Below are 15004 nucleotides of genomic sequence, written 5' to 3'. Positions count from 1 at the left end.
TTAAATCACACGAGGAAATGGAAGTTAGAATTATATTTAACCCCAACAAACCTTTTAAAACAACAAAAGTCTGCACTAATAACACGTAGGACTGATGATAAACCAAATAAAATGTAAGTCTCTAGGCCTGTTGTACACAGAGGCTGCATTCATAGCAACAAAACAGACTCTTACCATCCAGCAGTGCGTTGTTGTTCTCTAGAATCGGTGTCTTCTCCTCCGTCCTCCGGGTAAAGCTCTTTGTCTTTTTCCTCCACATGGTTTCCTTCTTCAGTGTGAAGTGTGAATGCTTCAGCCTGTCTATAGTGAGAGCCATCAGTCTGCAGAGCTGTGTTTGCCTCTGAGCGGTGCTGCAGTGTGAGTCTCAGTTCCACGATTTAACAGCAAGATAAAGGAAACGAGGGGTTTTCCCATCGGGACAGAACTGGCTCTACTGTACTTTCACTTTCACCTTGAGACCAGAAAGCTGTTTCATTGTGGTTGAGAGGAGCAATAATAACAACACTAATACTAGTAATACTAATACAACTACTACTACTGCTATACTACTACTACGAATTATAATATATATATATACTATATTTAAATTGCATTTTTTAAAACAAAACTACAAAGTGCTTCACAGTTATTGATTTCACCTCACAGAAGTGAAAGTTGTTGCATCACGGTTGGGAGGAGCAATAATAACAACACTAATACTAGTAATACTAATACAACTACTACTGCTATACTATTACTACGAATTATAATATATATATATACTATAACTACAAAGTGCTTCACAGTTATTGATTTCACCTCACAGAACGATAAGTGAAAGTTGTTGCATTACGGTTGGGAGGAGCAATAATAATAACAATAATAATAGTAATGATAATAATCTTTATTTACTGCTATAGCACTTTTCAAAACAAAGCTACAAAGTGCTTCATAATCAAGAGAAATAAAAGACTGAACAAATGGCACAGATCAGTATAAAAAGAGAAGGACAATGAGTTAGAGCAGTGAAATAATATTAAAAAAGAAATTGAATAAAAAAAATGTTTTAAAAGTTCCAGCCAAATGGATACAACAAATGGAATAAACATACAAGGCAACAGGAATAAAATAACTAAGAGCCAGAGATTTTAAAAAGGCCTTTTTAAAGGAGTTTTAAAGAGTGATTTAAAAGATAATACTGTGATGTTATATTATATCACACAATAACACATGCAAAACACCAAAACCATGCAGCAGGGTTGAATGTAAGGCTTTATCTTTTTACCAAAACACAAAGGATGATGCAACTCTCCCTTGTGGTGTTTGAAATCTGGAAGGGAAACCACGTACAAGAAATGGAAAGTCAGGCAGAGTGAGTCACTGCTCCTCCCAGTACAGAGATTTAGATCAATTCAGATCTCACCTCATCTACACGGTGGTATGAGACGACAAATTGTGTTACATCAGCTCTGGTGTGTTGGTATTTGTCAGGAGTTGGCACTTCCCCCTGCCTGCACCGTGGTGAGGAAGCAGTTCAGCATGGGAAAACACCTACACTGCCCTGCACAGCCTGCTTTTGTTCTGTGTACATTTCTGATATAAAAAAATAAAAAAAATTACCCTTTAACTATCCAACTCGGGAAATTCTCTTTTGGTCAGCTGAGAAGGCGTTGCTTATACAAATATGTTTGAATCCAAAGCAAATACCTCCTAAAACGCATTAGCAGACACGCAGAGTGATGCAAAATAGGTGCAGCACTGAAATAAAATTAAATAATTAAGATAATATGGTACTTTATTGATCTATGCCCTTTATTGAACCTGACTTTCTCTGGCTGAAGCACTGTCTCTAACAACCTGACATATTCTTGTTTTTACCTGAAGAAGTGACTCTGATGTTGCACATGTTCCAGATTCAACTTAAAAATATATGTACTGTATATTAATGTCCTTAACATATATAGTTTTGATATCTTTACATGTTATAAAAAGGTATTTGGTGCATTCATCATAGTCATGGGCATCAAACGATGCTGCAACCACAAAGACAGAAAGCTGTTGGGCAAGTATCAGGGATCTTCCCTTGAATTCTTTCCATCAACCCTCCGGCTCGGCCGTTTGTTTTCTTGTTGATTTATTCATGAGTATTCCCCAACTTTTCCAGGAGCAGACTTGAGGTTTATGGTGCGTCCATGTGCTGGTGGGAATGTCCAACATCCGGGACTTCTAAGTCGGCTGCTAAACAGTTTTGCATTCATGTGCAAATTTGTAGGGAAATGAAACCCAGAAGACAAACAATAAACAAACACAGACGTCCTGCAGCTTAACAAGCCAATTTGATGAATGACATTCAAACAAATGGGTTAGTCTAGCTAACAACAAACTTGCAATAAAAGTGCATGGGTGTTTTCTTACTGTTGACTGACACAAAACTTTATTTTTTCACCTTATTTGAGAAGGTTAAAGGTCACACTTTCTCTGAGTTTCTGACTTAATTATCCGACTTTGGACGGTGTCCATGTGAAATTTCCTTGTAGGAAAGTCATTTTTCGGATATATCTGATAGCACGTGAATGCAAACATTTCAGAGGCAGAGCTACTCCGGAGGCAGAAATAATCTCATTGGTCGATTTAAACCTCACTGGGCGGAGCCAGAGTTAGTCTGAACCCTTGGTAATGCTAACTGGTATTTAGTGGTATTTAGTTATGAAATACACGCCGGTCATACTGCCAACATTTGAGCACTAATGTGCCGGTGCCGTATTTATCTGACTAAACCTGCTCAGTGTTTATCTCAGTAAACCTGCTCAGTGTTTATCTCAGTGTTTATCTCAGTGTTTATCTCATTGTTTATCTCAGTAAACCTGCTCAGTGTTTATCTCAGTGTTTATCTCAGTGTTTATCTCAGTGTTTATCTCAGTAAACCTGCTCAGTGTTTATCTCAGTGTTTATCTCAGTAAACGTGGCTCAGTTCGCCCTCCAGTGGTTAAAATGAGCAGCCGGTGTTCAGTTGGAGATGCAGCTGTGTTCAGTTCAGGGACAACTGTCCTAAGATACATCATTTGGTAAAACAAAAAGTTCCCTCCCTCAGTATAAAGGTAGATTTGAGACTCTCCACCTCGTTCCTCTTCTCCAACCCGGCCCAACCCCACACCCCGCTCTTCACGCCCACTTTATTGCATTTTTCAAATAGGCAGAGAGAAACAAACTGGGAGCCAAAGGACTGTTTAAATGGACCTCTGTCTCGCCATCTGTTGGACAAATAATGTTACAACATGTTGCTAGGCCAAAAAGGCCTGAGTGAGCTGGATGAAAACGTGTGAAAGACGTTCACTTATCTGCATACAAAACATAAAAACTTAAAGACAAAATGCACAAATGTCTCAAATATTCAAAACAAAACTTTCCATTTCTCAGCAAACTGCTTTCAATCATATTCACATTTCTGTTGCATCACAATTTCTTGGTTATAATGCCCTTCACATCTCTAAAGGGCTGTAGCCTATCCCAGCATGCATTGGGTGGAAGGCAGGGAAACATAATATAAAACTTCCATGGGAAACACCCTGGACAGGTCACCAGTCCATCACAGGGCGAACACACACACACACACACACACACAGACAAACAATCTCACTCATTCTCACTTTCACACCTATGGGCAGGTTAGAGTTTAATTCACCTGATTTACATGTTTTGGGAGGAAACACACACATGACGAAGGATCAGGGCCGAGATTCAGACCCAGGACCAGGAAACACTGAGCCACCCGAACCAGAACTATCCATTTTATAATTCAGAAATCAAAACAGAGTTGATTGTTGATTTGTGATCCTCCCTCTCTGTTCTGGCTAATCAGCCGGAGCTTCCTGGTAAAAGGCCACGCCCCCTGGCCTTCCAGGTACTGAGCGGATCCGGCAGCCGCTTCACTTTAATCACCTGGACGGACGTCAGTGAGGAAGACAAGTTGGCTCTGACCCTGCAGCTTCATTGGCTGCTGCTGGGACAGAGGATGCTGGCAGCTTCACCTCTTCCCATCATGAAAAAGCAAGTGACATTTTCAGAAAATCAGAAAGTCCAAAGGGTTCATCAGGACGACGTCTTGCCGAGGTAAAGTCATATTTTAATGGTTGTGTGGTAAAACTCTGTATCCAATCATTTCACTTCTGCTAATCATCTATTCTCTAACCATCAATACACATTACATTTTGTACTGCATTGATTAATCCGTATTTTCGAACATCTTTTCATTTAGTTTCAGCGATTAAGATAGGAAAGGTATGTCAATGAATAGAACAGAATAGAATAGAATAGAATAGAAGATGTGATGCTGATGTAGCTGACACCATTCAGACGAAGCTTGCTTTATGTTGCAGGTGTACAGGCTCACATGAGTCAAAGACAGGTGAGTTCAAATCATACAGAGTGACATTTTTCATGAAACATAAACAAAAACAGCAAAATAGAACAACTGATTGCTCCCTTTGTGGTTTATTCAGCACATTGAATCCATTGTATCTTCTTGTAGTTTCAGTGTCTTTCCCTGGTTAGGATTTCACATGTGCGTACTCTATCTCCTCGCTAAATAAACACACCATGTCACTGTCCTGTCTGCTGTGAAACCTGAGTCTAACGGGGACACGGTGGTGGAAACCAGGGGGAAATCCTAAACCTGAGTCCGGCTCTGGGTCAGACTCGGGTTTGTGTCAGGAAGAGCGCTCACGTGTGCCGCTTTCTAATTAGAGAGTCTTTGGTTTGACTCGTTAACTCCGGTCCCGAAGTGTTTCAGAAACAAGACAGGCATGCAAAATAAGGTTTTCATCCACCGGCTGTTGGTTTTGGCTCATGGGTTTCAAAATACAACAACACTTTCACAACTTTACCAGCCAAATATGACTTTTTGAAATGGAAGAGAACCTCTCGATGGTGGCTGGTTATCTGCCAAAATGGCTGGTAGAGTAGACAAACTGGAAACCACCGGCTAAATTTACTAGTTTTTGGCTGGTGGCTGGTGTAAATTTCCCTTCTTCAGTGTAAAAACACTTAATGAGAGATCTGAAAATCATGGGATTAGCTCCAAGACTCCAGAAAGTAAAAAGTACTTTACCCAAAAATAAGAAAACAATAAATAGAAGCCGGTAAGACAAACAATAAAAGTACAAGACATAAATCCATAACAGGGTTACAGAAGGGCCATTGATAAGGTTGAATGCGTCTTGTATCTAATACTGAATCCAGTCCAGGACTCTCTCCCCTCTTTTCTGTCTCTCTGTACTGTCAACTGTCCATTAAAGCAGCAATGCAAAAAAATAATCAGTTAAACTCTTGTTTGTTTTCTTCTCTCTGGTCAACAGCACTGTTAGCAGCGAATGTGAACTTCGATACCGGTTTGAAGATCCAGAGACTTCCAGCTGCAAGACATGAACCCCAACTCCAACATGTAACGACCATACACATCCCCAAAACCATGACTGCAGCCCCCTTCCTGAAGGTGAACTATCATGTTATGTTCACTCTATTCTTTCCACACAGTTAAAGCAGCATTTTCATATAAATAAATCTCTGTTTTGCTGCTCACCACACTACATAACAGAAGCTTTTAGACGATTAGCACATTTCTGGGCGCAGAAACCTACAGAAAAGACTTTGTAGCGATGGAGAACTACAGCATAGAATGAACCAACGCTGATGCAATTTGGGAGTTCAGGCTCATGATAGATTCCAACTAGCTAAAAGCATGCTGGGTAATGTAGTTCGGTAACTAATTTTGCTGTTTGTGTAAATAATTCTAAATGGATTTTTGTGAAAATAAGCCAGATGAGATGTGTTGATGCTTCCTACAACATATTCCAAAATCAAAGCCATATGCTTTTTAGATTGCTTATATGAAGTAATATAACCTCCCACACACTGACAGAGTAAAGTCACTCCAGGCTGTCTGTCTGTCTGTCAGATGTGTGTGTGGGAACCCACTGAGTGACACAGTGTGAAACCCAGTAGTGAAACGTTACCCCTCTGTCCCGCAGCACGCACAGCTGACTCCGGGTCAGAAGGAGTATCTGTACACCGTCGCGGCTTCCTGCAGCCAGGAGCGCGTGCGCAACCTCATCAACCAACACTACCTGAACGTGCTGCACAGGTGCATCCGAGCAGGTCAGAGAACACAGCTGCAGGTCTGTCCTTGTTGTATTTGTCCTTTCTTGGGACAACAGGAGGACTTTTTCACCTCGTTTGCTAATTTTCCATGCCATAACATACACCTTTTTAACAATAAATGCCAAAAAAATGTACAGAATTTATTTATTTGTATGTATTTTTACATCAAATTACTATACTGGAAAACATATTTAATGGTGACCTCATCTTGTACCAGGAGGCGTAAATATAAACTCCAACCAATTAAACCATCACAGATTTTCTGCCGCTCACTTTCTCTCCCTAACTGATCTCCCATTGGTTTGCACTTTTGAATGATCCCTCACTGCGTTATGTCCCGCCCCAACATCCTGTTTCAATAGGAAATACATCACATTAAGGAAGCAAGATGCTTTCAAAGTGCTGCTTCATTGTGACTTTAAAGGGGCGAGTAAGTTTTTTTTTAAAGAAACAGAAATCTCGTTCAACCAAGCCTTCTCATTGCAGAAGTGTTCTCAAACTGTTCAAAAACATGATGGAGTTCAACAACATTAATTTAAATACCGCTTAAATTTCCAGACGCATTGGACTGAACGTTTAGTTGAACTGAGTTGATGGTGTTGAATTGCAAGAGCAGAGTGTGAGATTTCCTTCACGTTTTAAATGGAAACTGACTAACTGCAGTGTAACCCGTTAGATTCTCTATCCACGATTTTTCTGTTGTGTGTCAGCACTGAGGGTCAATTCATGAATGAACTCATCAATTCCAATTAAACTGAGGAATTGGAATTTGAAAAAACCTACAGGAAACAAATTGGAATTGAACTGGAATTGGAATTCTGTGAAATTCCATGTTTTCTCACCATATATCTGAGATTATAGTGTTATATATGATCAATACTGAATATCATAAAATGTTAAAAGTACCTTTCAGGTGGTATTTGATGCAGAACATGTAATGGTAATCCATACATTACGACTGAATGTATTTTATTTGTTGAACTGTCTTTTATTTGATTCATAACGTTTGCGGAAGTGGAATTTCACGGAATTTCATGGAATTTAACGGAATTCAATTCTGTTTCCTGTCATTCAAATTCAATTCACATTGTGTTTCCTTACAGCTGGGTGACATTCACACTCCAGGAGTTAAATTGGAATTTACCAACTCATGAACGGACCTAACTCTGCTCTGTTTATCTCGGCTGTGTTTGCAGGATACGACTCTGACAGAGACGACTTTGTTGTGAGTCCAGAAGTTGAAACCGCACCGGAAAACGATGAGAGTGAACAACCTCAATCAAAACTTCCTGACAGGGCGAAACGCCAGGGGAAGATACACACTGCTGCAAAGAATCCTGGGAAACCCATTCTCCCAAAAATCCCAACCAGACAAATCAGGTAAAGTAAGTAAAAAATGTCAATATATATTTACAAAGACTTCATTTCTTCAACAGTATGAATCCATTTTGGAAAGTATTTCACCTCAAATTCATCATTCTATGTCTATATAGTGTTTTAATTTTGCGTCACCGATCATTCTGTAAGACCGGGTGTCACTTTTAGTCGAGTGGCGTGTATCTCACATCGGAAAAAAACGTTATATAGAAATTTTGGGCTCATGTAACACTCCTGTCTGTGTTTAATATCGCAGGCCTTCGAACACATCAGCATTAAAACAGAGAAAGTCGAAGAAACACACAACAAAGGTGCCAACTTTGAAAAGAGGAAGTCCAAGAAGTGAGTCAGTAAAATGTTCTTAGTAGGACTATGTTATCCAGTGTTGCCTAAAACCACTTTAATAACATTTTAGGCTGGAAAAATTAGGCTAATCATTTAAATCACTGCTTCAAATACAACTTTGAAGACAAGCTTCTATGCAATGCTGTGTTTATTATTCCTGATTTCTCTAATTCTACCTATTTATTGTCATTGCATTTGTATGTTTAATTGGATTTTATTTTATTTTATGTTGATTAATGTCATTTTTGGTCCATTTGTCTCCAGGATCCAGGACGGAGCTGCTGGAGGAGGAAGAGGACGAACCGGACGACTCTCTGAGCGAATGCTTCAGTTTGCTCTCTATGGGAGACGATGACGACACGTTCTCAGATTTATGACATTTCTACTGGCTTTTCTGTCTCTCTGGACTTGAATTATCATAATAAGATCTTATGTTGTTATAACCTGAGATTAGTGGTGAATGGGGATGTTTTCCTTCCATTTTCAGACCTCCAGCGAAAGTAAATGAGGTTTCGACTCTGATGAAGAGGCAGGGTGCGTTGAAAGTTGTTTATACTTAATAAAGTACAAACAACCTTCTACTTGTATTAAGTATATAATTGAAACAGGGTGCTCCACTTCTACCTTTGGGTTAGTCTGTGTGAAGTGGCTCGCTCCTGTTTTCCCTGTTTGGAGAGGCTGAAGTGCGTGAAACCTCCTTATTATTTGAAAGTTGTGGATAAATAATTGATAATTTTCATGAAACTAGGGAGCTTTTGGAAGCAGAATATGCACAGATATCTGAAATAATGTGTAGAACTATAATCTTTAAATCTTCACTTTTGCCTGTGATAACTGGTGTTAATCCTCAAGGGTTAAATAATCCAAAGACTGAGAGAGAGCAAACAGATGTGAAACAAGTAAAAAATTAGTAAAACATCATCTTAAAATACACAAAGCATTATTCGAGAGTCGAGAGAGTAAAGATTGTGAATGGCAGCTCAGCTTATGTATTGACTAGATGATCACACACACACACACACACACACACACACACACACACACACACACACACTGCCTCCCAACCTTGTTGTAGTTGTTGGGAATCATCTGCATTGGGCAACTTCGCACGTTGGCGGCCCCGAGTGGCAGCGAGTGATAACTGATTGAAGTCTTGAAAGTTTGAAGGACTTCATTACCCAGAAGTCATGTCACACGACGTCAGTAATGCTGCGTTCACGTTATATTGGAGAAAGCTGAACAACAGGATCTTGTTTCTGCAAATTGGAAGCGTTAACATGTTTAACTCGTTGGAACGGCCACATCCAAAATCATTTGTATATTTATGACTTTAAAATCAACCATATACGAACAGCAGCAGATATTTCTTACTTTTCATAAGAAGGGTTTATTGTATAATTGTGAATAGAACTGAGAATTTATATTTTTATTACATTGGACTGTCAACATCAGTGGATTCTCTGCTATAAAGACCTAAATCTCTTCTTCTTAGTGTCTGGTGGAGGAGGAGGAGAGGTCCAGTCCATCTCTCTCTGGACGGAGCGCTCTTTTGCTTGCTGCTGTTTAGGAGGAAGTTTTGTATTTTGCTTGTAACTTTCTGTCCATCACCTCCTGTGTGCCTGGAGGATTTCCTGCCAGTGTCCTAACCCGACATGCAGGATTTCATCTGGGCAGACGGGGTGAATCTGCAGCGTCTCAGTCAGTGGGACGGGACGGGATGGGACGGGACGGGACGGGACGGGACGGGACGCTGCAGCCCCACTTTGTGTTTTAGACTGATAAGACGGGCGTGGTTTTACACAGAAGTCTTGTCTAGTGCAACTTAAAGGTTGTAAGCCTTAAATTCTCAACATGTTTCAGCTGGTATGAACTGGTTTTGGAAAGACCCGGTCCAAGGAGATCAGGCTGGCAAAACCAACATCTATTTTAAAAAAAGACATTAGTTGCCTTTATGGTTTTGTTTCTACTGAATTGTGTCCCATTGTTTGCATTCTTTAATTTTCTATTTTTATGGTTTTGTTTTGTGCTCTTTTGTGCACTGGTATTCATTTATTTATTATTTTTAATGTATTTACTTTTCATTTTCCTGACAGTGATGTCCTTTGCTATTTAAGTGTTACACGAACTGTAGTTTATTTCCACTTTGTGTATCATTGTGAGTTAAAAACAGACAATTTTCCATAATAAACTGAACATGATCTGCCCTTACTACTTCAATCACAATATTACCAATTATGTATTATTCATATCATGCTACAGACACAATTTACACAAAAACAACTGATGAGTGAAATTAGAAGTTTATTTTGGGAAATAAATGACTGAAAGAAGGCCGACTACAGCAAACTAAAGGCCTGCGGGTTACATGTACTGGACATGACAAGGGGGAAAAAATAAAAAATAAAAATGGCACCAAATATTTCTTTTGATTACAAATACATGTGACATTATTGCATTCTCTAAAGTTACCAAATGATAGCTTGGATACAAGCAAACGTTGATAACATATAAACGATATAATACATACTTATTTTTTTTTTTTAGAGTTAAGTTAGCAAACAGTTTGTTACAGCATTAACTTTGTGGTGACGGGGCTGCGGCCCGCGGTGGAAAGGAATGAAACAATACGCATAGCCGAGGAGGGACCCTAACCCCCCCCTCCCTCCCTCCCCTCCCTCCCCTCCCCTCTTCCTCACCCCCCTCCCCCTCCCCCCCCCTCCCTCTTCACGCCGCCCTTTAAGATTTCTTGTACTCGATTCTCTCCACCTTGACGTCATCTCCGATGAGCTGGTAAACGTACGTCACCACAGTCGACGCCTGGATGTCCATTAATACAAAAGAGGGGATGATGTTGCTGTGAGGAGAGAGGAGAGAGAGTGAATCCTTAATAAATATTTGTGGATCAATATGTATAACATACTGTTTATTGTGTGTGTTGCACTGTATGTGAGGTCTTATACCTTGTGTGTCAGTACTGTGTTACTGTCAATATCCAATGTCTTTAAGTATTTATATATTTAAGGTACTTGGCAAGTAAAGGCTGTGTTCACACTGCAGCTGAAATTGTAATTTTCCCCCTCACATGACGCAGATCTGGTGTTTCCTAATGAGTGTGAACAACAAAAAGTCACAGTTTTTAAATTCTGATCTGGACTACAAAATCGGATCCCGAAGCACGCGACCTACATGTGACTTGCACGATTAAATTAGAATATGTCAGTGTTATATGTCAGCGACACAGCAGCTTGGCTGAGACACCACAATGGAAAGAAAGAGAAATGTGATTGGTATTTGGGGAACTTGAAGGCACATACTGTAACTGAAATGTGTTGGAAACAAGTGGGAGACGTGTAGGCACAAAAACAGATGTGATATCTTTCATTACTGTTACTCTGCGCCTGCTTCTCTTTCCGACATCTCTATCAGCTCATATTGGTATTGGATATGGGTTACATTGAAGAATAGATATGAACAGTCATCCAAAAAAACAAAAAAATCAGACATAAGCAAAAAGCGAACAGTGTGAACGGCTCCTCTACCTTTCCAGTGCGTTGTAGGCTCCGGTGGCAGAACCAGGGTTGATGTAGAACTTGTTCTCGTTCTCGAAGGCCTCGAACTTGTGTGTGTGCCCGGAGATGAGGATGTCGACGTCCAGCTGCCTCTGCAGCAGCGCCAGGCTGGCCATGTCGCCCCAGGGGATCACCTGGTGGCCGTGGATCAGACCGATCTTGAACTGGCCCACCGTCACCACCTTCTGCTCCGGGTAGTTCAGGTTCTGCAGGGGGTAAGAGGGCAAGAAGTGAGGTTTGTATACTGTGAAGAAAATTATCACTCATGTTCCAGAAATCAGCTGGAGGTTTGTATACTGTTGTTATCCATTTGACCGTTCTTCAGTTATATTAATGCAGTACTTCCAGGTGCCATCGAGACCCAAAGCTAAAGGTTTTCACTTCAACCAAACACTACAGCAGTTGATTTCACTGATTTACACACCTTCAACCACAGAGGAGGAACTAATCAGAGAAATCAGCTGCTGTAGTGTTTGATTGGAATGAAAACCTGCAGACTCTCGGGCTTCGAAGGCACATGGGTGAGAGCCACTGCATTAACAGGTGTCAGTACTCAAATGTGATCATTGCTAAAAGTTGTGAACTAGGTGGGTAAAAGATAATTTGCAAAGAGGGAGTAATTACAAGTTCATTACACTGCGATCAGTCTAGGTAACTGACGATGGCTCGATTTCATTCCTCCTTGTAATTAAATATTCTGTCGTGTAATTTATAACTTTTTGTATTGTTTTGAGTTGAGAACTTCTTATTGTAAAATTCTGTAAAAATTCAGCAGGACTGGGTGGTACAGTATTGAGACGTAGGGAAGCTTCGAGACTGGTCAGTGGCTATTTAATAAGCAGCTAAAATATCCCTCTTTGCACTTACACAGCCAGCCCAATTAATATGATAATGCATTGTCTGTTCTTGTGTGTCTTGTTTTTCATATTTGTTCTTGGTCAACAGAATTTCCTTCTTTGGGCTAGTACAAATGAATGGATTATGGAAATTAACAGGAAAAAAGCAGCAAAGACATGTATTTATAGGGGAAGCACACAAGTGTTCTTCCTTCTTTATGTTTGGGAGGTGTTTTTTTTTTAAGAGCTGTTCTATTGTGTATAAACACACACACAGACCTCGTCGAAGTCTCCTCGGACTATGTGGACGTCTCCAGCGAGGGTCTTCAGGTAGTCATAGCTCTCCTTGGTGCAGAGGTTTCCCGTGCAGAGAATGTGCTGGATCTTCCCCGGGACCAACAGCTTCTTGAACTTGGCTGGCAGGGTGTTGCACCGGTGGGGGATGTGCAGGTCACCTAACACCAGGACCAACTGACGGCATCGCACAGACACACAGGTCAGTTAGTAAACCACCAGCGAAGCCTGGGACAGTTAGACCATGTTGTTGTGGCATGTAAATAGTGAAAAAAGGAGGGGGCCTAGGACAGAACCCTGCTGGACGCCGCGGGTCATTTCTGCAGTAGAAGATAATGTACACAGAATCCACCAGGACTATTTTACACCTTGGTTAGTGTTATTGTTTCATGTCAAGATTTTAGCTAGTTTGATGTTACTACACACAAACAATAGCCAAGTCCAGATCACGGCAATACAGTAGATAATGCAAAAATGTCATCAACGCAAACCAAAATTAAATTCATACAGTTTATAGGGAGATTTTAACTGGTGAATAAGCAATGGATGTAAGCAAAAAGCATAAGGGCTCTGGGATATTGAGTGTCAATATTCAAACTAAGTCACAAAGAATGTGAGAACTGAATATCCACGTGATGACAAAAATATGATCATCACCAATGGGGAACAGATGAATCTTAGACACTCGATATCTGGCGTAGGACATAAGAGAGATAATCCTATTTTCACACAACACAAGGGATCAATAAAGATAAACATCCACAAACCTGAGGCTCCATATTAAACATAAAACCCATGAATAACCTAATCGCTCCTATCAGGGTTGAAATAATTACCAGCCAGCAGCCAAATGCTGGTAAATATTGGTCAGGATGTTTGTCTACTCTGACAGACAGTCTGGCAGGTAACAAACCACCATTTGGAGATCCTATCCTGCGCCAAATATGTGTTTGGCTGATAAAACGGTGAAAATAGCTGGTGAATTTTGGGATGAACCAGCAACTGTACATCCAAAGTTAAAGGGGCCCTATTATAGGAAATCTATCTTCCTCTATTTATATACATATGTGATCAAAAATGCTAAAGACACTGTTAAAAAATGTATTTGTTTGAGTGGATAAATCTAAAGTTATTGCATTTTCAAAAATTCATCCCTTTTTTTCCAGGCAGTTTCAGATTAACTCCTCAGATTAACAAGAATTACTGAAATCCGGCCATTTGAAGTAGAGGAGCTGCTGCTGTCGGGCCAATCAGGGTCCAGTATTTTGACTGTTCTGCCTGTAAGGACTTTTAATTAATACCCTTTTAAATTTGCAAAACATCATCAGAACATTACTCTTATCCTGAGCCATAGTGTATTTGAAAACAAATCATGAAAACTGAACAATATGGGATCTTTAAATGTCCTACACTGGCTTCTATTGTGGATTATTTTGGCTAGATGAGGAGTTCATTATAATTATTATTATTTAGGATCACAGCTGAGTGCAAATATAGTTAAAGCATCAACGCCTGCCAAGCACAACATCACCGCACTGCAGTTACTGTATCAGCAGCTGTTGGTATAGTGCTGTGTGACCCAGTAAGAGCAAACCTCCACCGCTGTGCCGTCCCAACCCCGACCCCGACCCCGACCCCAACCCCATGTTAGTGTGCAAGGCAGGGGAGCGAGCAGAGAACAGGGATCCAACACAGAGCGAGGGCAACTTACCCGGTGACCAGCCTGGTTGATTGGAGACAGGCAAGGAGGGGTGGGAGGAGAGCGGGTGAGAGAGGGAGGAAGGCAGGGTGTGCGTGGAGAGAACGACATGAGGCATGATCAAAGAAAAATTAAGACAAGAAAAACAGTTGGGACAAGAGGGGAAAACTGAAATTAGAAATTTAAAAAAAAGTGAATGGATTAAGTAGACAGATTTGAATCATTCCGAACACATAAGAAAAGTTAAATGACAATGTGGTTAAATCAAATGTTAATGGTTGCTGGTTAGTGATTACAATAAAGCAAATGTATGGTGTTCGCCTGAGTGAGAAGGAATTAATGCAAAACCATGTGGTGAGGCAGATTGAAGTATTGGTTTGAATCCAGATATAATCAATCAGCTAACTAGGTTAAAACAGTGTAAAAATATGCTTTCTTAACAAATATCTCGCTCCAACCTGCTGTGCATCTTATGATAATATATTTGTGTAGCCGTTTGTGTGTTTAACAGTAAGACAGAGAGAAGCCAGAGAGAGAAATAGAGAGAGATAGAGAATGAATGAATGAGTGAGTGAATGAATCAGTAATTCTAGTCTCGACTGGGAAAAAAGGTGTTTTGCCTAACTAGTTGACTATACTTAAATCTCAGTTATAGTATCGGTTAATAATTAGGGGATAAACGTCAACCCTGTTGCACAGTAAAGTGACTGACAGGGGGAAAAAAATAGCTGTTAGCCTGTTAGCCTAGC

The 15004-nt window shown here is 40.3% G+C and overlaps 1 protein-coding gene across 1 annotated transcript; it reads right to left on the bottom strand.

Annotated features, from left to right (window-relative positions):
• Nucleotides 1-10575: 10575 nt before the first annotated feature.
• Nucleotides 10576-14612, bottom strand: vps29 (VPS29 retromer complex component). The gene is given in 5 exon segments (XM_071906142.2): nt 10576-10711; nt 11397-11632; nt 12542-12733; nt 14268-14280; nt 14282-14612. Coding segments are annotated over 5 exon segments (651 nt in total). The 5' UTR covers nt 14374-14612; the 3' UTR covers nt 10576-10593.
• Nucleotides 14613-15004: the final 392 nt, after the last annotated feature.

This window comes from Centroberyx gerrardi, chromosome 17 (genome assembly GCF_048128805.1).
Source record: "Centroberyx gerrardi isolate f3 chromosome 17, fCenGer3.hap1.cur.20231027, whole genome shotgun sequence".
NCBI classification, from domain to species: domain Eukaryota; kingdom Metazoa; phylum Chordata; class Actinopteri; order Beryciformes; family Berycidae; genus Centroberyx; species Centroberyx gerrardi.
This window is presented reverse-complemented; position numbering and strand designations above follow the sequence as displayed.